Source organism: Sparus aurata, chromosome 7 (assembly GCF_900880675.1).
Source record: "Sparus aurata chromosome 7, fSpaAur1.1, whole genome shotgun sequence".
NCBI lineage: Eukaryota > Metazoa > Chordata > Actinopteri > Spariformes > Sparidae > Sparus > Sparus aurata.
Genome location: NC_044193.1, coordinates 22,628,137 through 22,649,989, shown reverse-complemented (window position 1 = coordinate 22,649,989; position 21,853 = coordinate 22,628,137). Strand labels below are relative to the sequence as shown.

Genomic DNA, 21,853 nt, shown 5'->3' with positions numbered 1-21,853 from the left:
TACTTGTAAAATAATTGTTATGGAGTAAAACCAGTAAAAAAGTGCTATTATTACTTTATGCAGTACCCATGTGCGCCACCAGGGGGAGTGTCGCCGCAGAGGCTCCATTAAAGGTTGTCTCCTTCAGTCCCTCCTTTCTTCCTCACCTCGGTCACGCTGTCATTAGTCGCCGGCTCCCCGAGCCCTGACAGAAAAGCCTAATAAAATGAAGATCTGGGCGTCAGAGCACATTTTCAAGTGAGTAGTTTTCTGTCCATGATGGTGTCTCACACAAACAGCTCTGTTAGGTAACTGGTTTCTTTTCGTACAACAAGTTTTTGTGGGTTGTCCAAACTGTCCGGGACAGAGCTGCTAGCGTCCTTAGCTGCTAAGGTTGCACAAAAGTTAAGTAACTTATCACAAAGAAACCTGCGGTAAGGTTACATAACCGTTTGCCGTTTAACTTAGTTACGATGTTTATAACATGTGAAATCCATTGAACAGTATGTTTAACGTTGAAGCTTTTTTTCTTTTTTATTAAATATACGCTAGTCGTTCTTTGTGCTGAACTGCTTTAGCGAGCTAAGTTAACCTATAACGTTAACGTTAGCTTTTTGCTATTAGCCTTAAGCTAACTGACGCTGTCACGGCAGCTGCTTACTTTGTATATCGTTTTCAATTTGAAAGCTCCTTGTAATATGTGAGCCACGAGATAACAGAAGATGAGTGTCTTCGTTTGCAGTTCATGTTTTTGGTGTTAATCACTGAGACAAAATCCGCTACTGTACGTAACGTTATGTACCGCCATCATAAACGTTACATAACGGTCTGTGTGGCTGTCAGAGGAGAGAGCTTGCCATGAAAATAACGATACGTCTGTTTTTTTCGGTGTGTTTATGCTCATCAGGCAGTAACTAATGTGTAACAATGGTCAGAGCATTTGTGTCCATTTTTACTATTTTCTAGATGAATCCATGATGATGATAGTCTGCGCTGTGCAGCGGGGGCGTTCTTCCACCTGCCATTGTACGGCTGGTCCGTCCGTAAATGAGTCCGCCCTAATATTTTGGTCATTCCTCCATTTTGAGTCTGCAACGATGAACATGGCAATTTTTAAATAAATTATTATGTATCATCTTAAGGCAGAGCACGTATGACAATGTTTCCCTTTTTCTCATGATTGGCGTGATTTGACAGATTAAAGCAAATTAATGAAGTCAGACATATGGGAGGATTTAGTATATCTGTACATGTTTTGATGTATACCCAGCTGCACAACCAGAAGTTTGAAACATTTTTCCTACTACTGAAATAGTAATTTAGGTGCATCCAGCTAAGATTATTGTTGCTGCTGTTACTGCTGTCTCTTTGTATAATCATTAAAACAAAGTCATCATTATTTTTAAGGGATGAAGAAAGAAGTTTTTTAATGTTATGCATCAAGCTTAAGAATGGTATTCAAAGTAACTGTTTGTTTTCATCCAGTATTTTCGGTTACCTACCTAAGTCGTGAAAATGGGCTGAGTGATATTGACAGTGAAAACTAGATACAAAGCAAATGAGGGCACTGACATCATCACATTTACTATAATAATAACATCGACTGATATTCACCTGCTTAAATGTTAAGACGCCATTAGAAAGTTGCTGTTTCTAATGTTAATGTTGTTTTTGACAGCCATCCATGGGAGACGGTGACCAAGGCAGCAATGCAGAAGTACCCCAACCCCATGAACCCCGGTGTGTTCGGTGTGGATGTTCTTAACAGAAGCGTGGACACAGAGGGACGGTTACACAGCAGCAGACTGCTCAGCACGGAGTGGGGGCTCCCGGCAATGGCCAAGTCTGTAAGTTAGATGATAAGAAATGCCACAAGGTCACTGAAATGCTTGCATCTGGTTAAATCTGATCATGGTTTATTAAAATGTTTTCAAACCAATCTATTTAGCTTGTTCTAAATCAGCTCTTAGATCTGGAGAGGCAGATGTGTTGAAGTTCTGTGGTGGAGAGCAATAGCAACAGCAGTACCCAGCTTCAGCAGCTGCAGTTGCCTTGATCTGAGTTTGCCTGACGTCAGAACAAGTCATAGATAAACTAAATCAAAATGCACCGTATGACAGTCACTGGTGATACATTCTGAGCAGGCCTTGCTCATCTCAAACAAGCCTAATGCTAGGTTGCTGCTTTTTTTAAACCGAGTCGTGTCTCTCTGTTCCAGATTATCGGAGTAACAAGAACATGCACTTACGTTCAGGAACATTCAGTGGTGGACCCTAAAGAGAAGACCTTTGAGCTCAAATCTACAAATGTAAGTAGTTCTCACATGGATCATTCTTAATATATACACTATCAATATGAATAGATGTTACATGACAGTGTTGTGAAGGGATTATTTTAGTGTGCCAGTGTTTATACATATTTAGACTTCTGCGATTGATGATGGGAATATTTTATTCATTACAAATTCTGTCAGTTTACGCATCATTATATCTTTGGAGTAAATTTTTTCTCACATACTGCGAGTTTCTCTGGTAAAACAGAATTATTTTTTCAAGTAAAAATGTCACGATAAGTCCACTTGATTGACTGTTTTCCCAAACAGTGAAAAAAGAGAGTTTTTAATATCTTGATATCTAAACCTTACCCTAACCCTGGAAGAGATCTGCCACAGGTCTGTTTTCAGTGACCTAAAACGTGTTGATAAAAGAGCAAATTGAGTAGCAGAAGCTACAATTTAAGAAAAACCTGTGCATGTGTGGACTCGTCCTATGCCCCTCTAAACCCCAGTCATTTCCTCAGTCAGCCTCGGCACATGATCTGGTCAACGTCACGTATGTGTTGGCTTTTTAAAACTTGTAGATATTTATTTAACTGCACTATGCATTTATATGGCCAATGTGTTTGACACGTATCATTTATTTCCTAAACATTCACACGGTCTTCACCTGAGAGTCATTAGCATCAGAAATGTTAAGAGTCATTTCTGCATTTAAATCAACTTCACCACAAGTCCAAGGGGTGTTGAATTGAATTAGCTGATGTAGGTGAACATTGTATATGTTAAACACAGATGTAACTCAAACGTATGAATAATTGCTCCATTCCACTTGTTGGTGTTTATATTGTCAATTGATTTTATGTTTTTCCTGTTTTTCCCGGTTTTGTAGAGCAAAGCACATCAATAGTTCAAATTAATGCGTCTGCCTTGACTGTTGTCACTGTTGGTGCTGTTAAATGAAAGGAATTAATGCCTGCTGAGTGGCATGTTAATAAAACAAAATGTTATTTTATTTTACCCATCCAGATCTCCTTCACTAACCTGGTATCCGTGGACGAGAAGTTGACATACAAACCACATCCGCAGGATCCTGAAAAGTAAATGACTCAAATATTCCTTTATTACCTTCAAATGTCCCCTGTAGTTTTATTATCATAATTATTGCTATTATTATTAGTTGTAGTAGTAATAGTAGTAGTTGACTTGAGGCTGAATATTTATTACTTGATGTTTGATTCATAAAGTTATTGATGGCTTTGTGGATGGCTTATGTTGTCAAAAATGTTTTTTAGTTTTAATTAAGAAATGATCAAACTGATACAAAAAAAAAGATTTTGCGTTGAATGACCTTTTATTTCTGTGGTTGTGTGTTTAGGACGGTGCTGACGCAGGAGGCTCTGATCAGCGTGAAAGGTATCAGTCTGAGCAGCTACCTCGAGGGCCTCATGGCGAAGACTATCTCTGTCAACGCCGGCAAGGTGACGCTGCCCTTAAAGTCCCCCAGTAACTCCTCCTGATGATAGACTCGTACCTGTCACTACACATTATGTTTCGTAACACTGTTCCTCTGTCTGTGTCAGGGTCGGGAGGCAATGGAGTGGGTCATCAGACGGTTAAACACAGAAATCGAGGAGTTGGCGGCGACCGCTCGTGGCAGTATACGCGTGCCTATGGCAGCAGCTGTTGCAGACAAATGATCCCGGCCTTCCTCTACAGAACTGATGGACCTCTCAGACATTTCCTCTCACCTCACCTGCCAGCACAGCCTAATAACCACAGCCCCATCTTTTGGCCCTACGTATGTTTGTTTTTTTTGTGTGTGTGAGAACATCACAAGATCTCACAGTTGGAACCCCCCAGCAGTCTGCCCGACGAGTATGATACTTAACCGCGGCTGTGGGCAGCGATGGGGAGGGTTGAGCTGATGACAGTTAAAAGAACAAACAGGGTCGAATTGGACTGCACTTGAAGCTCATAGGACTTAGTCTTGTGATGATAAAGCTCTTTTTTTTTTAAATATTCACACTGTGCCTCCACATCTCATCAGTTTCCTTCCTTTTGTTTCGCCTTTCTTTCACTTTCTGTAATCTTTCACTCTTCATTGCTTCTGCAGAAACTGACACTGAAAGTCTACCAATTATCTGAGTGAGTGTGTACAAATCATATTTGTAGGTGCAGGCAGGATGAAGACCAGCCAAGGCTTGTTACTTACTGAAAGCCTCAGGGCCGGGCCTTTTTGTTTGATTCGGTGTAGCTAAAGATGTCAGCATTGTGAACTGGTCTTCTCTGGTCTTGCCCTTGGTACAGATGTCTCCATTGCTTGAAGTCTTTCTTTCCTTTTATCATTGTTTTCTCTCACTGATGATGTGCTGCATAGTTAAATGTTACAGTCTAAGAATGTGCATACTTGAATGTTTAACTTATTTTCAGCTGCAAAATGAGTGTTGTGAACGTTCTCCGGTGTTGCAGGAGGAGATTTAGAAGGGTAACTTTCAGGATTACTGTGTGTGCCAAGATTAAATGTGAAAGACTTAATCGACCCGGTTTAATACTGAAAAACACTTTCAAACTGTATTAATGATAGTGAACAAACCCACTCTGTACTTCATACTGTCTGTAGATGACGGTGTTATTCATAGTGCATTTGTATTTGTGAACATTGACGAAGGCTGTTAAATTGCTCGTGGTGTTTTTATACAACATTTCCCTTTTCTTATCCCACAGCAGACTCTCAGGTGCTACATAGTTGACCTTTGTTTGGTTTCCCTGTTAGCTCATTAAGACCAAATTAAGATGGTGGCCACATACCAGCCCTGTAATTCTTATGTTTGTGCTTCCTTTTTTTCTTCTCTCCAGAAATATTAATAAGGACAGTTCTACAAATTAAAGTTTACATTCAAAGGGTTTTGTGGAACAACTAAAGCTGTTCTAGTGTAACAATAAGGAAGCTCAGCATCACAAGTCTTCCTCCACAGTCAGTATCTTGTTCTGCTGTCATGGTCAAAGTTAAATCTGCAGGTCTTTGTATCTGCAGCATGCCGGCCTTTGTCCCAGCTGCCTCCAATTAGCATCTTCTAAAAATGTTTTTCAGAATTAACTGACTGTTGTCACGCAGCGTCCAGCTCGGGATGGTTCTGTTTGTCTTCTGCATAACTGACCGATCAGCCAATCAGTGTCCGGACAGTGTCTCCTCTCATGAACGAAGTGTCATTTTGTTTCTTGTTCAATGGGGGAACATTTTAGGAACAGTGGCTGTAAATAGGCTTATATTTATATTTTGGTGGTGTTACATTCCAAGAATGTGAACAGTCTCAAGAGTGCCCACTGAAATGATTAAAACAATAAAGAGATGTCATTGTTTCAAGAATGTGGTGGTGAAGTGTTTCTTTAAAAACGTACTTAACCTATCTAGTGCACAAACAGGGGCACTACGTCTGATTGGTGATAATTCTCTGTATGTCTTTATTCAGTGCTGATGTTTGATTTGAGATTGTTTTTGCCTGTCTATTGCACATTTTGAAACTGTTGTGCCCTCTGGTGGCTGTTTAAACAATAACAGCTACACACTGAGAGTGATAACAAACCAAAGCTTTCATGTGACGAATTTAATAGATGAAATAATCACATAAGAATCACAAACAAAGTCATTTTAAATCAACTAAACCCCCTTTTTTTTCTCTTCTTGGAGAAGACGGTTCTGATGACAACATTTTCAGCTACCATTTTTAAATGAACGAGACAGAAAGTAATCAAAACATATTTATTTTTTTTACATTATTGTGTAAAAGAAATGATCAGATTTTAGGCTGTGCACCTCCACTTTATATGCATTTATAAAGTTGAGCTGCAGGCTGCATCACTGTTGACCTGATGAGCTGTAGATGTGTAAATTACGAGTACAGAAATATTGATCATGTGCATAGCAAGGCTCCTGTAAGTGCTTTTGTCATGCACTGGCTTGATGAATTCGAACTGTGATGAAGAGCGTCCATGGTTGATGTTAAACAGGCCGGTCAGTCTGACATCAACACCTGAGCATCTGAGGAGACGGCTATAAACCCCTGTTAGGAGGAAAGACGTTGGTCAGCTCAGACATTTCTTTCTCCTAATCAATTTAAATGTCCTCAACAAGCTAAACATCAACCAAACATTAATGTGCGTTCTTCAACTTAAACTGACCTTATCCAGCTCCAGGACTGTGTTGACCAGCTCTGCCTGTTTCATTCTGGGTAAACTGACACCTTTACCCAGGATCTCTGAAACAGAACAGTCCATGTCAACATAAAGAAGATGCACAGTGCACATTGTAAAGCATTTTCTACCCTCAAATTTGTGGAATCTGTGAAAAAAATACTTTTCATCCTTCTGTGTTGTTTTAGTTTATTGTGGTGAAGCTTGAAGTTGCTGTTCTCAGAGTCTCAAAGTCTCAGAAGATGGAATGATGATAATAATAAGTAGTAACAAGTTGCATTTCCTACACTGACAGTTTTTGTCCAAATAATCTCAGGCAAATCACAAAGTAGAAAGAAAATCAGGGTTTCAAACTGATTAGAGTGGAGTGTAATGTAGAATAAGCTTTTGTTATTTCACCTTCGTCCCTTTAAGTGGCGTTTTAGTCATTATAACAGAACACTGGTTAATACTCAAGTAGAAAATGAAGTGAGAACTGAACACAAAAAGATGGAGCTGATGACTCACGGTTCACTTTTGCCATGGCAATGCTCGAAACCTTCAATAAAATGTTTTGGATAGCGTCGGTCTGCAAACGGAGACAACACGTGTTCTTCAGTCTTTGGCTGTTTGTACATAAGGCAGCCTGTCATCAACATAGAACATGATGTGGTGTTTGTGTCCTTTGTGTACCTTAACGGTTCCCACTTCACTCGAGACCAGCGTCACTGTGAGGCTGTTTGAAAAGAAGCAGCGTGGTTACTTTCGGTCTGTGAACTCGGGCGGCTCAGGTGTGTGCTTTTAAACATGTCGATGCTCACTTGTTCAACTTCATGGAGCCCTTCAGTCGGCCGTCAGCAATCCACACTTTACCGCTGAATAGTGAGTCCTGAAAGAAATGGGGTGTAAATTTACAGCTGCGGAGAGTATTATCTTTATTACCATAAATACGTCTGTTGTTTTGTTTCTCATTTGCTCTGTGAAAAATATCATTTATGTCCTTGCAAAACACACAGATGTACTTCACTATCCAACTACTTTTATGCATCGTTGACATTCGGAGTAAAATAAGGAAAGAAAAAATGAAAAAGACATAAATACACATGTATTCATAGGCCAGGAGATGTAAGTACTCACAACGTTGAGCTTGAACAGTGGGGTCTGGGTACCATTTGGCTGGATGGCAAAAGCCTTGACAGCGCCCTTCAGGTCCAGACAGACAGCGCCAGGCAGGAATGAGAACAGAGGAACCTCTCTGGCATAAACCTGCAGACTCACCAGCAGGCCTGGAAACATCTTAGGAAGCTGCAGAGACGAAGGACAGTGGATGGTGAACATTTCATCCTGTGATATTTAAGAGAACTTTAAGGACATCAACGTTGTCATGAAGAGTAAAAAAGTGATTTCAACAGTCGAATACTGACAGTCAGAGTAAAAAACAAAACAACTAAAAACCTAAAGTGAAAGCTTAAAATGAACGCAGACAAGTATTTAACGTCTCAAGTCATTTTCTCTGTCAAGTGTGTTAAGTGCTGTATGCTTTTACTGTGTGCAACATAATAATTTCACCATTAACATGCAGTAAGGATATACTGTTACAGTCATCTGTATCTGTGCTGTTTCTTACAGGAGTTGGCTGAACAAGAAATGCCAAATATTATCTGCTAGCAGCTTTTCCAATGTGAGGATTTGCTTTTATCTATTTTATTTAATTGCAAATAATAATAATTTTGGACGAGAGTGGCCCCTAGCTAATATCTGTCCAGCTGGACCCCTGTCGAGTTCATCAGAGAGTGGTTTCCCGGTTGTGTATGTGTGTGTGGGAGGGTTTTTACGAGCAGCAGCATAGCTTCTAAATTTACCATCAGGTCCAACAGACAACATGACTCAGGCAAGACAGACCTGAGCTGAGAGCCAGTTAGTCTCTGCTGCCTTCTAAGTATGGATCATTTCAACCCCTTTTCATTTGGAGTGTTATATTGTAAACTGTCCTACAATTAGAAAAGTGTGCTATCAAAAAATAAGTTTGTTCTGGGCAGCAGAGTGACAAAAGGCGTGGCGAGGGTGACAACAAGAACCTGAACACATCAACAGAACGATGGTTTCGGCACCGGGAAAACAAGAGAAAGGACAAGTGTTTAGATTTTGAGCTAGATTTTAGGACTTTTTGGAGAAGAAATATTGCTCTTTTAGCTCAGCATGGGTCGTTGTCATAAACATTTGTACCTAAAAAGAACTACAACTTGATCTACATTGTCAAAGGCAGAAGTCATGTCTATTCATAATCTGTAAATAACATTTTTTTTTTTTCTTCAGAATGAAAAGAGTGGATTTAAATGGGCCAAGATCTGAGATACTGTTTGGACTACAACCATGATTTATCCTAATGTATATATATCAAAGTTGATATTTATAACTTAATTATGTTCTTGCTTGAGGTTGATAGGTCCGGGGATTCACCTCCTCATTTTAAAGAACACAATATCAAGTAAGACGCCAAAAAGGGCATCTTGATTATTATATGTTCATAGACATCTTATATTTATGTGTTTGTTCACAGCCAGACAAACTGTGCTTCCCCTGAGATTGTTTTTACAAAGAAAAGAGTATTTTTAAACGGCGGCCTAGTGATGTTAAGGATCTGAGGTATTGTAAGTTTGGACTGTTGCCCTAATTTATGCTTAAGATATCGTGTATTGAGGAAACTGATTAATACACTTCATTAACTTAATCGAATTTAGAGATAGAAGGTGGCTGAACAAAATTTACTGTGTGTACTATTAGTAACTTTAAAAATGATGTTGTGTAATTTAATTTCAACTGTCTTTGTCTCCCATGTTTAAGAGGAGCAGGCTGCACAACCAAGCTAAGGACCTGCTCTGCACCCGACAGTGGAAGCATCATCTCAAATTTATGCTTTTCTTTTCAACATCAAACTTAAGTCAACCTATAATCCCTGGCTAAATGTAGCAAATAGTTCATTTGGAACTGAAAATTGCAGTTTTCTCAAATTTGGGGATCATTTGGGGATTGTCTGTTACGCATAATACACTGCTGCTGGTCACTTTATAAACTGTACGTTTCATCAGTCAAAACATTCTGTTCAGTTTGAGTTGCTCATTAAATGAATCTCCATGCATCCCCTCAGGCTTCATCTCCAGACAAATGCAGTGAGGCAGCTCTGGGGACACTAATTGCTGTGGCAGTTTGGGTCTCAGTGGTGGCACCAGTAATGTATTTTGTCTGGATTTTTTTTTTTTCAGTATTACACTTAATATAGACTTTCACACATCACTGCTCAACACATGTAAATGTTTGCAATCGATGGCAGCTGATGAACTGCTGAACTGCTGAACTACGGAGTTCAATCATGAAAGAACTAAAAACAGGAACTGGAAACTCAGGTTCGAGCAGAAATGCAAGCACGGGGGAAATCCGAGCCTCATGTCTGTTCTCGAGTTCTCCTTTCTAGTATAGCTATAGTTGTGTTTGTGTTGTCGTATGTGAAGAAGAACCTGGGGCGGCTGTGGCTCAGGAAGTACAGCTACAGCACCGTCCGGTTAATCGGAGGGTCAAATCCCTGGCTCCCTCGGCTGCATGTCGAAGCATCCTTAAGCAAGATACTGAACCCCAAACTGCTGCTGCATCTGCTATCAGTGTGTGAATGTGACAAGTGTTGTAAAGCACTTTAAGCTGTCAGTAGACTGGGGAGGAGCTAAAGAAATACAAGTCCATTTTACCAAGAACCTTGGAAATGTAGCACGCTAGAAAATGATGTGATATCCACGGCTGTGTTTGACTTCTGTCAAAACTGGCCTCACTGGTCCTGATCCCCTCGTTAGCTTAGTTTATATTTGAGCCTGAGTTGTTCCTTCACTCTTTGATGGTTCGTCTGTTTTTTTTGACATGGCGTCTGTCCTGTGTCTACGCTATTTCATGGTTAGCCCTAGTTAGTTTTTGTATGACTTTGGTATTTTCCTTTGCTTGCCTTCTTGATGTCTGTTTTTCTCAGTGCTCTTGAGCAAAAAAAGGTCAAAAAGAGAGAATGAGGTAAAGAAAAATGAGGCAACTGTCTAAAGTTTCGACCTTTGCGCAGGCACAGAGTAAGCAATGCTAATCCAGGTAAGGGGCTGGCATAAAGTCATCCGCACGGTGATTTAATACTGTTGCTAAATGTAACCCTGATACAGATACACTTACCTGAGGAACGTACGGCCCCATTGAACTGGTATTTAGATGCACAGGAGAGAATTTAGGTATCTGAGATGATGGAGAGAAAAAAAAAAAATTTCTTAAGGAGATCACAGATGGATGAATTACTCTGATGAAAAAAAAATTATCATGAATTCAAACCCAACTGTCTGTTTTCGGGTATACTACTCACCATGCTGTCATTGATGACGGCCTGCAACACTCCAGCTGAGAAGTAACCAAATGAGGCGGAGTTCAGGGTGAATTCAGACAGGCCCACTGACAACATGCGGCCCGGCTGCTCAGGCACCGTGAAAGGCTTGGCCTGGAAGGGAGGCTCTGCCGGAGCTTTGATGCTGTAAAACTCTCCCTTCAATTAAAGAAGAGCAGATTATCAATAACAACTGTTGATTACCTTCCTGTTAATATTTCTTTTCAGGAAATGCTGGACATGTGTATGTGTTCACGTTTCTTTCCTCAAAGAAGTGAAAGTGCTGCCAATGTCAGGGGACTTCCACAGTTTAGAAAACAGATCACATGTAAGCACTTCTGTGTTTTTTTCTGACCTTGAGACCCAGATTCAGACTTGAAGCATCAACAACAGGTAAGCCGGTGAGAGGGAGGTCAAGAGTCACGACTTGATTCACGTTAAAGGAAACTGAACAGAACAGAAATCATTACTAGACGGAATTATCAGTTCATAGACTTTAATTCTTGACGGTTATTTGTGACCCACTGTTGGCCTGAACGTCAGTGGTTTCAACGTGTACATTTGTTTTTTAATTAAGTCCTTTATGAAGATGTAGCCTGTTGTGTTACCGTTCATGGCCTGTAGGTGCTGCTCCAAGATTGCAATGGATTCCTGCACTTTTGGGCAGATCTGTGGAGGAAAGAACAGGGCAAATGTCCTGCAGTCCTCACCACTGAAAAAACTTTGACATTAGTATCATCTGATGTTCGGACAGGACAAAGACAGAAACGCTCACCCCGTCCCTTATGTCACCTGCGATCCTCCCCTTGTAATGATCCACCACTTTCTCGATGATCCAGCTATTGACAAATGACATAAGAGGGATTACGTCTTGACGTCAGTGTCACCACTTATATTATCTTCCCCTCCCTGTCTTCTGCTGTACCTGGATCCTCCATGGAACTGTATGTTCACACCTCCGACTCCAGCATCACAGTGGACGCTGCTGACGGACAGATGCCTGTTGGTGTCATTCCCCAGCTTCACGACAGAGGTCACAGCCACATTGAATACAGCCATGTTGAATGTCCCTCCGCTGTGTCTGAAAAACTCACAGAACAAACAAAGTCAGTGCACATCAGTGTTGGGGAGACATGTATGTATGCAGCCTACACCATACACAGCAAGTATGATAAAGAGCCTAGCAGAGTGATTGTATAAGAAAAGTAATATATTCTATTTTTGTGTGTGTTGGTGAAGATATCGGCTTTAAAAAGAGGTGCAAAACTCATCTTTTCAAACCTATTTGGGATCTCAGGACTAACCATTGAGTGGTTCCATGTTGGTCCTTCAGAACCGTCTTGTTGGAGGTGATAAACTGCTGATCTCTTTCTATATTGCTAACATTAGCTAACCCATCCAACTAATGCTTGTTTTATGATCGTATGACAAGATCTGATTGACATGCAATTCATTTATAGTAAGATTGTTCACTTTTTTTGGAATTTAATGGTCCAGTCTGGATTTAGTGGACTCTACCGATGAGGTAGCAGTTTACAACCAATGAAATGGTTCTAATCTGGCTCCCTTTATTTCGCTTAGTGGAAATAACATGAAAAACACAAAGAGACCTCTCTACAGCCAGTGTCTGGTTTGTCCATTGTGGCTACTGTAGAAACACTGTGTTTCAACATGGTGAATTATAATACTCATTCTCTGGTAAATAAAAACACAACAGATTGGGAATATTATATTCTATTTCTGCAAATAGATCCCCCTTAATCCTGCACACCGAACCTTTAAAGGCTGACATAACAGTCAATTCAACTTCTGTGGGATGATGTCCCATACTCCCTTTTCTAACTGACCTCAGACGAACTACGATCACAAAGGCTCATGAATTATAACCTTAATATCACTTCCTCATTAAGTCTTTACTATGCATTTCTATTTCATCATTTCAAACTGGAGAAATTATAAGATGTATTCTGTCATATTAGTATCACTACAAACCCTGACTGAGCAGCTGTGGGGTTCGAGGAGTTTACAAGGAGGGCAGAGATTGGGGAAGACTCACATGGGGCCATAGTGTGCCCTCCATTCGCCGGTTAGTGCGACACTGAGGCCTGAGACGGATGTCTTGAATCCTGTGGCGCTCTGATAGAACTCGACAGAAGGCTCAGGAAAGTCGCACTTTGTAATCCTGGCGCTGGTTCACACGAGGAGAGCAAAGACAGGTGTAGACAGGTGTGAGGACGCAGGTCTGAGTAGTGTAGATTTTCAGTTCAACCTCATTACATTCATTCATTTTCAACACGTTTGATTGTGAAGACGTCGTCTTAACCTTGGATATGAACTTGAAGTGAATATTCAAGAAGTGTAATCCTACCCTGTCAGCGTGTAGTGTACGTTGCCTAAGATGCCGATGCGTAATTTCCCGCTGATGTCAGGGAAAGTTACAGATTCCAACTTTTCCTGAATCCATCCTGCACCTACATGCTTCCCTATGACAGACAGCACTCACATGAAGTTTTATAAAATTGTTGTAAATGAAAAAGACCCAATCACCATCTGAATCAATTATTTTTTTGGGTTTGAATGAACTTAACTGGGTGAATTACACCACCTCAGATTGCCTTACCGTACTGAAGTCCTTTGTTGGTCAGAATGACTTGCACTGCAGGATTTTCTCCACAGGTCAAAGACACGAGCATGAGCCCCACTATCACGGCTGGAAGCATTTTCCCTGGGCCCCCTGTGGTGTGAAGCAATGGGCTTTACTAAAACACCAAGCCTGAATTCAAACACATTACTCAAAATAAAGCTCTTTAATGACATTGTGTCACATACCTGGACTGAAAAGTTGAAAGTCAGCTCCTGGTGCTCGTCGAACTGCCGCTGAATAGCTAGATTTACTGCAGCTTTATGCTTCCTGTATCACTGAGAAGTGAAACTCAGTGACATCTGACAGCAGACAGCATGGGAAACACTGATGTGTTGGTTTTGTATGTTTGGTATGTCTGAGGAACAGGAAGCTACTGATTCTGATAGTGCTCTGTCAGTGCCAACCAAATAATTAGCAGAGCTTTAATGTGTTTTTAAAAAAACAACAACTATATTCTAAAAAGCTCAAGTGTTGAATATGAACAAAGTGCATCTGATGAGAAAGACTTTAAGAATCTCAAATAAAGTCTTGTCAGGGTCCACCAACATGCAAAGGGAAGTGAAAGTATGTGTTTTAATGTTGCCTTTTTAGGTCAACAACAACAATCAGCTTGACATTAAAGACAGTGGTGTGAGATATAGACTGTCAGCCACTTCCTGTTTTCTTTTGCTGAATACACAGGTGTCGTGGCTCTGAGGTGCCAACCTGATTTATGTCAGCAGTGCCAGGTTAGCACACGGTCTGCCACAAGCTGTCTGTGGGGTCTCTGCAGCCTGTCAAGAAATTGTCATTTGAATTAGCAATTGTGGCTGCGTGGCCCCTCGAGGCAAATTTGTGATTTGTAAAATTGTCTTCAAAACCGACTCGACTGTACTTGAACGATGCAGTCGCTAGGTGCCTTTTTATGAAAGGGGAAGCTGAATTATTATATAGTTTTTTGTTTTTTTTAATCAAAGAGGAAGTTTAACTGAAGAGCAAGAAACGAAAGAGAGAGCCAGAGCGGCGACGCCTCTCTGTCACCCCTGGCTGCATTTCAAGGAAACATTAGAATCACCAGCCATAAAATATTTGATTTATTTATCTCTTAATTCAACAGATACTCTTTGTCTCACACACCATGATTAGTTCCATTAAATCACAATTAACAAGTTCAATAGGAGGAGAATATTATCAGACAGACATAGTTTTCATATAACACAGTAAGGACCCACTTGCTTGCACTTTGAATTCACTTCATCCAGAATGACACTTTGAAAAACACCAAGAAAAACAAACAAGCCAACGAGGACTACTATAGGCATAAGATGGAAGAAACAAAAAACACAAAAAACAAACTGAAAGTAACAAAAAAAGTCTGTTCAAACAACTACACATACGTTATTCATGGTTTATTATCACCCAAGGGGGCCCCATCTGACCTGATGGGTGCCTTGGTCTTATTTTTTAATATTTTTTTTTAATTTTCTTCTCTGATGTGGGATTAATGATAATATCTAGCAGCTCAAAAACCAATAATAACATATTCACTCCATTGTTATTCCACATAATTTCATTCCCCAGATATAAACACGTACACACTCACAGTTTAGACCCACTGCGGACACTTTCACTGGATCTTTGACAACTTTGCATGAAGACTGATACCTGGACAGGCCCGTCAGTGCCCGCATTTTTCATCGCCCCCTGTCATGCGGAGGTTGTGTTCCTCTGTCCAGTTCATAAAACATGTTTTTTCTTTTTTCCCGGAATGAGTAAACTACTTTACACTAATGATTGTAGAGTTTATTATTGCACATTATCACGAAGGCAAAATAAAAAGATGTACACTTCACACAAATAATCCTCCTCGTGAGCTCCTATATGCCAAGTGGTCAACATGATGATTGATAAGGTCTGCGCCGTGACAGCCTGCCGGAGTGCGGCATTTGAGGACATCGCCACTCAGTAAAGGTCATCTCTGAAGCTCTCAGTCATGGAGATTGTACCTGAACGCCTCTATGAGGCCTTCGATCGAGTGAATGAAGCCGGAGATGGCGCATATGCCTCCGATAACAAAAATGGCAACGTCGAAGAAGACGTGGTGCCACAGCAGATTCCTCCACTGGAGCTTCAGGTGGAAGAGGCTCGGCAAGAGGAAGCACAGGCCCGCGCCGGTGAGGCTCCCAGTCAGACCCATGAGGAGGGCGAAATGCGGGACAAAGACGGCCATGAGCAAGGTGAAGACTACCAGGGCAATTCTCAGGCCAAGACCCCATGATTTCAGCTGCCCAGTGGGGCCGTAGCAGTCAGGGAAGAGGGCCCTCCCGCCGTCCTGGAAAAAGGATTTCTCCAGGACCTCAACTGCGGCAAAGAACGGCAGCGGGTAGGATAACAGCGCCTTGGAGACCAGGAAGAGGTTCACCACAGCCCGGATGGTCGAAGGCAGGTTATCCGTGATGACCTCTTTGGTGGCGTCTGCCCAAGTCAAGTAGGCCACCAGGGCGAAGAGGCCCTTGAGGACGCAGGCCGCGATGTGACTCCACTCCATCATGCAGTGGAACTCGTTGGGCTTCTGCATGTTTCCCTCCAGGGAGGGGAGGAAGATCTGCGAGGTGTAGCTGAACACGATGATGCCGATCGAAATGGGGAATTTCTTCACATCGATGTAGAACTTGACCTTCTCCCAGGCCCAGTCGCGCGCCCTGGAGAGGCAGTAGGCCACCACCAGGACGTTGATGATGATGTGCGCCACAGTGCACAGCAAGCTGAACTTGGACACGGCCTTCAGGTTCTTCAGGAACGCGCACGGCAGGAGCGCGACCGTGGCCACCACGGACCAAGCCTTCTGGGAGACGGGAAACCCCGGGAAACTGTTGTACATCAGGTTTCCGCTGACCACAACGTACAGAATACACGTCATGACCAGCTCGATGATCTGAGCCACGTTCACAACGTGCCCGCCCAGCGCCGGGAAGCGAGGAGCGCAGCAGGCGTTGGCGATGTCCACGTAGGAGTCCCTCACGCGCACTTTGATGCCGTCCTCGTTCTCCTCGTACAGACACGCGATGAGGATCTTGCCGGTGTAGCAGCACACCACGGCCGCGAAGATAATGAGGAAGAGGCCGAGGTAGCCGCCGTGGAGGATGGCGTACGGCAGGCCGAGGACGAACATGCCCTGCGGACAGAGAGGCGCAGTTGAGTGGTAATGGACGAGGCCCACATCGCAGTGACAGGCCGAGCCAGCCCGGGCATGCAGGGACTGGCTCACACGGCCCGCAACTTACATAATAACTGAGACAAAAATATCAATTCTGCGCATTAAAATAACAACGCAGCCCAAAATGTGTGATTTATCGCAGCTGGTTCATCTCCGGCGTTTGCGTCATCAATATAATCACCAATTATTTTCTCTCCCGCCTCGCCCTTGAAGACAGGCCTTTCTGGTGAGCAGGCTGCAGGCCCACTCGAATTAAATCATTTAAATGTAACGAATTATAAACGAATTTTTGTAATTCATTCGATTACAACTCCAATTTGATAGAGCCGCTGATAAGCACGTGGGTGCCATTCAGCCTCAGGGCTATCAAAGTGAGGCAGGCCCTGCCTGCAGCCCCGCTGATAAAAAGCTTTGAATAAATACATTTTAAGACCCAGTGGCTGCAATGAGTTCACTCACAAACCACGAATCAAAAGGTTTAATTGAATCCTGCGTTTATTTCTGATAACATTTTGTTCTCTTTAAATATATTTAAAAGCTCAATCTAATTTTATTCGACACCGCTGAACACGCTGCTTTATTCTAACCTTGGATTGTGTGAACTGATGCGCGTCCACACATTCATGAAAACATTTTCTCACATCCTAAAATATGAAAATCTTCAAGGTGACTTTTTGGCCACTTGCGGGCCTGATCCATGCAGCACATGGTATTTCAGCATTCACATGCAGGCTGACAGTAATCACAGTGTACCTGAATGGCGTTGGTGACGTTCCAGCCAGCCTCCCAGGTCGTGATTTTGGGCTTGTCCTCATCCAGCGAGCCTCCTGTCTTCAGGGACGAGGCCCTCCGGCCGGTGCCGTCTCTCTGGTAGTGGCTGTCTCCCTCCAGCCCCCCCTCTCCCTCCATGTGTCCCCCTTCCTCTTCTCCTTGAAGGACATCCATTTGCATCCCTTGCCTGTAGTCATAATCCAAGTCGTCGCACTCGGCGAAGCCCAGGCCCTCCTCGTCCGTCGCGGCCTGGAAGCCCAGCCGGGCGAACACCCCGCTGACCTTGGCCTGGGATTTGTTGGTCACCGTGTGGGCCGCGTTGGTCAGCTTGTTGCTCAGCTTGTGTCGTATTAGATGAGCCATCTTTATCCGAATAGAGTACGATCTTCAGCTGGAAATGATTTTACCGAGTAAAACGCAGAGACGCAGGTGCATGCAGGGTGATGTGTTTGTGCTTTGCGCTGCTACTGTAAAGTCATGCCTGTTGCCTCTTCGATGTCGTCGTGAAATAGCGCGAACGCAACCAACCCTCAACACGACAGCCCGACCGTTTCACCCGATCCGCTCAAAATCCTCAGCCGCTTTTCTTCACTTGCTCATCCATAGTACTCCCTCCAGAAAACACTCCCCGGCGTCTGCCTCAGCGAAGGAACGCCCCAGAACAGAGACCAACGCGACAATATGTCCGCATCTGGCGTCAAAAAAGACAATTTGGCATTTTTTTTTTCTTCCAGGCAGTTCTGTCAGCAGGGGGTCCTGTTGGAGACAGGAATCTGTGAGCGCGTCATCCAGAGAGAGGAGAGAGAGAGAGAGGAGCGTGCACGTGTCCGCATAGAGAGAGAGACACAGAGAGGGCGAGAGAGGGGGTGGGAGGGAGAGAGAGACATAAAGAGAGGGAGAGAGAGAGAAAGAGCGAGAGAGAGAAAAAGGAGGGAGAGTAAAAGAGAGAGAGGGGGAGAGAGAAGAGAAAGAGACACACACACACACACACACACACACACAGAAGACAGAGAGAGACAGGGAGAGAGAGGTTGACTTTATGTCAGTGGCACAGTGATCACGCGGAGGAGGCGGTCAGGTCATTTGAAGGCAGCAGTATCACAGAATTGTCTCTGACGTGATGAATGAAGGGATCAAACGTGTCTCACCTGCTCTCGCGCTGCGCTCCGCCAACAGGTCGACAAGCGCCGCCGTCAACAAACAGCAGGCGCGTTACCAAACACACCTCTGACAGTCAGGCAGCCTGCGTCCGCCTGCGACAATGTTCTCTATTAAAAACGATATCTATACATCCTTACATTTATAAGTCTGCCGTATACGGCACCACAAATGTAATTAAAACGTTTTTATTAATTGTGCATAAATTATATCATTGTTTACTTCCGTCTGACCTCACATGTGTCTCCACATGTGAATATCCGTCCGACATTTGTGAAATGAAGCACGCGGAGTTTAGCGTATTCTGCGCGCGCTCACACACACACACACACACACACACACACACACACACACACACACACACACACACACACACACAATTCATGGGTATTTTTAAATTTTTTATCTAATCTAAAGACTCAAAAGCCTCATGATCCGCGTGTGGACTTTTAATTTTTTTAAGGATCAATTAAATTGTGTTCCCATATCATACATACATCTTTGCCAACATAATTGTTTTTTATTAATATTAGCAGGTTAAAATCGACGGCGCTGTTTACTGCCCCGTTCTGCGTCTTTGAACCTCTCATCCACGTCTACAGATTTTAACTTTCCAGCTCATTTAACAGCTTGACTCCGGCCGAGCGCGTTCAGCAGGCTGTGAAGGGACGCAACTCGTTGTTGATATGATGAGCCTCCTGCAGCTGGCCTGCTGCAGAGGACCGACAGCAGCACCACGGACAGCTCCTCCAACACACACACACACACACACACACACACACACACACGCACACACACACACCTCCTTTTTTTTTTTAATCTTCCGCACGGAATTAAAGAAAAAAACGCGTCCGTCCCTCTAACACACCAAACACTTCGTCTGATATCAATTATTTTTCTCTCTCTTTCTCTACATATCTGCGCACAGGAAACGAATCTCGGGGAGAGTTTGTTCTCCACCTCAGCTCTAATCCTCGGGAGTACGAAGCACCTCGTCTCTTCCTCCATAATCTGCTGTGACACGGCTGAGCAGAACTGTCATCAGATTTTTTTTTTTTTTGCAGCCTGCTTGCAGAAACGAAGCCCGCTGCGGCAGGAAGAGCTGAAATATCTCTCACGTTTACGAGCTTAAAAAAACAAACAATTTTGTTCTAATGATTAACGATATTTAAAGCAAACGAATTGAGATTTTTTGGTAATTTTTTTCCATGGTGCGGATAGAGCAGAGAATATATTTGACGTGCTGCATTGAAAGGCAAAAAAAAACAAAAAAAAAAACGGACGTGAGGTCTAAATTTAGAAAGCAGCCAGAGGACAGAGAAAGTTCCGCATATTTTCATGCTTGGCTTGGGCTGCATTGCCAGCTGCTATTTGCGTTCAGGCCAATGTAGTGTTTGTTAGTGAGTGTGTGTCATCCATGTCTGGGGGTATGTGCTTGTGTGCTCGCGCGCGCGCGTGTGTGGAAGGCAGCGAGGAAATAGGGAGAGTCCTTGAGGCATCTCTCCCTCCCCCATTACATGCACAATCCCCGGGCCTGCGCTGGGACAGAGGATGGGCTGCAAATGTCACACACGCACGCACGCACGCACGAACACACACACACACACACACACACACACACACACACACACACACACACGGACACGCAAAAGTAAGCACGCAAAAATATACATGCTGCCTCACCCCCCCCCCCCCCCCCCCCCAAAAAAAATGAAAGAAAATAAACCATGGAGAAACGTGGAAGAAAGACAAGGCTGCAGAAATGTAGAATAAAGGAAAGTGAATATTGAAATGAAAATCGAGCACGTCACAATAAATTGGATGTGTTTCTGAGCTACTTCCTCCTGACAAAATGGATTTCCAGTCTGCCTTTTTTCTTTGAAAGGGCTGTAAGATTGGTTGCTGGGGCGACCAATTTAGCTTCTTCTGGCTACAAAGCGAAGGATTAATTTAGGCTCCGCGCGCGCGCGCGCGTGTGTGTGTGTGTAAGACAGCAAGATAGAGACACTCAGAGAGGGGAGTGTATACTTGTTCAATGTGTGTGTGTGTGTGTGTGTAGGCCCGAGATACGGCGGGGCTTAAAGCCTCGTCTAACAGCCGTGCAGTGCTGACTGGAAGCAATAATCTCTGATAGTTGCCATGGCCACAGTAATTGGACAGGGTGTGTGTGTTGAGATTTCAGAGAAAAGAGATTTTCTCAGCACAGGTTATTTTTTGTTGTGTGTGTGTGAGAGAGAGAGAGAGCCTCGATTGATCGAAGGAGAATTCAAACATTTAACACAACTCTCAGCCGTTGTCCTGAGTGGCAGCAGCAAAGGCAAAATAAAAAAAAAAAAAAAAAAATACAAATTACAGAAGGTTATCAGTCTCGTCTCCATGTCGCTAGAATTTATTTTATGATTTTGAAAATACGTGTTTTATGTGCGCATCTGTATTCGGATAATATCGACTGGTTGATGTTTGGAGAAGAGCTGGATTATTTGAATATTGTGCTTTGTACGAGAATGAATTGTAGAACATTAGGCTTCATGTGAATCACAGTCGTGACCGCTGAATTACGGCAAAGTGATTTTTCCTGATCGCTCGCTGCACATGTCGGCCTGTTTTTCGTCCACGGGAGAATTTTTGCGTTGTCACAGCAGGTAATAATAATAATAACGTTAAATGACGAAATGAATGATCCCTGGATTCCACTCGTGTGCTTTGGTTTGAGGTTCCTGGTAGAGGATGTTGGGGCTCAAGGCAAAAATCTTTCCGGGGGCTCCGCCAGCCAGCTTTCATCACCACCATCATGTTATAAATAATCTGACACCAACGAAACGTGTACACAATTATTTATTTCCAATGTGAGTAGAATTTTCGAAAATAAATAACACAAACCAGAACGATTTAAACCTCAATTAATAACTTAAAATCATAAACGCTCTCAGATTGTAATTAACCCACATTATAAGGTCAGTGGTTATCAACACATGAAGCGTTGATTTTGATGCCGCAGCTGTCACAGTATTAGGCCGTGTGGGATGTTTAAGATGGTTTACAGTTTTCACTGCAAAATGTGCCACTATGAGTGAGGGGCTCCTCTTTACAAATTTCTTTGGGGATCCCCAAACAGTTGCCTGGTTTGCCTCACCTGGTGCGCCTCTGGGTGCTGGCATTGTGCATGTGGGCATGCTGTCACACTGAAATGACTTGTTGGTAGGATACCTACACAGAACAGAACCTTCCTTATTGTTTTTAGTAACAGATGTGCTT

General features: G+C 42.9%; 3 protein-coding genes across 3 annotated transcripts; 1 reads left to right on the top strand and 2 right to left on the bottom strand.

The window, feature by feature from the left end:
• Positions 1–80: 80 nt before the first annotated feature.
• Positions 81–5,624, top strand: LOC115585076 (PRELI domain containing protein 3B-like). The gene is made up of 6 exons (XM_030423153.1): positions 81–237; positions 1,658–1,826; positions 2,198–2,287; positions 3,284–3,354; positions 3,633–3,735; positions 3,838–5,624. Exons 1-6 carry the CDS (start codon positions 206–208, stop codon positions 3,952–3,954), a joined length of 582 nt encoding a protein of 193 aa, XP_030279013.1. The 5' UTR covers positions 81–205; the 3' UTR covers positions 3,955–5,624.
• A 228-nt stretch (positions 5,625–5,852) lies between these two features.
• On the bottom strand, positions 5,853–13,789 carry bpifcl (BPI fold containing family C, like). Its single transcript, XM_030424419.1, has 16 exons — positions 13,659–13,789; positions 13,450–13,563; positions 13,198–13,312; positions 12,886–13,017; positions 11,755–11,910; positions 11,605–11,668; positions 11,438–11,498; positions 11,185–11,276; positions 10,812–10,988; positions 10,628–10,687; positions 7,565–7,732; positions 7,249–7,316; positions 7,121–7,163; positions 6,956–7,016; positions 6,437–6,513; positions 5,853–6,318 (listed from the first exon to the last, which is right to left on the bottom strand). The coding sequence occupies exons 2-16, from the start codon at positions 13,547–13,549 to the stop codon at positions 6,271–6,273; spliced, it is 1,422 nt and encodes a 473-aa protein (XP_030280279.1). The 5' UTR covers positions 13,550–13,563; positions 13,659–13,789; the 3' UTR covers positions 5,853–6,270.
• A 734-nt stretch (positions 13,790–14,523) lies between these two features.
• Positions 14,524–18,303, bottom strand: LOC115585759 (vesicular inhibitory amino acid transporter-like). Its single transcript, XM_030424390.1, has 2 exons — positions 17,423–18,303; positions 14,524–16,627 (listed from the first exon to the last, which is right to left on the bottom strand). Exons 1-2 carry the CDS (start codon positions 17,801–17,803, stop codon positions 15,440–15,442), a joined length of 1,569 nt encoding a protein of 522 aa, XP_030280250.1. The 5' UTR covers positions 17,804–18,303; the 3' UTR covers positions 14,524–15,439.
• Positions 18,304–21,853: the final 3,550 nt, after the last annotated feature.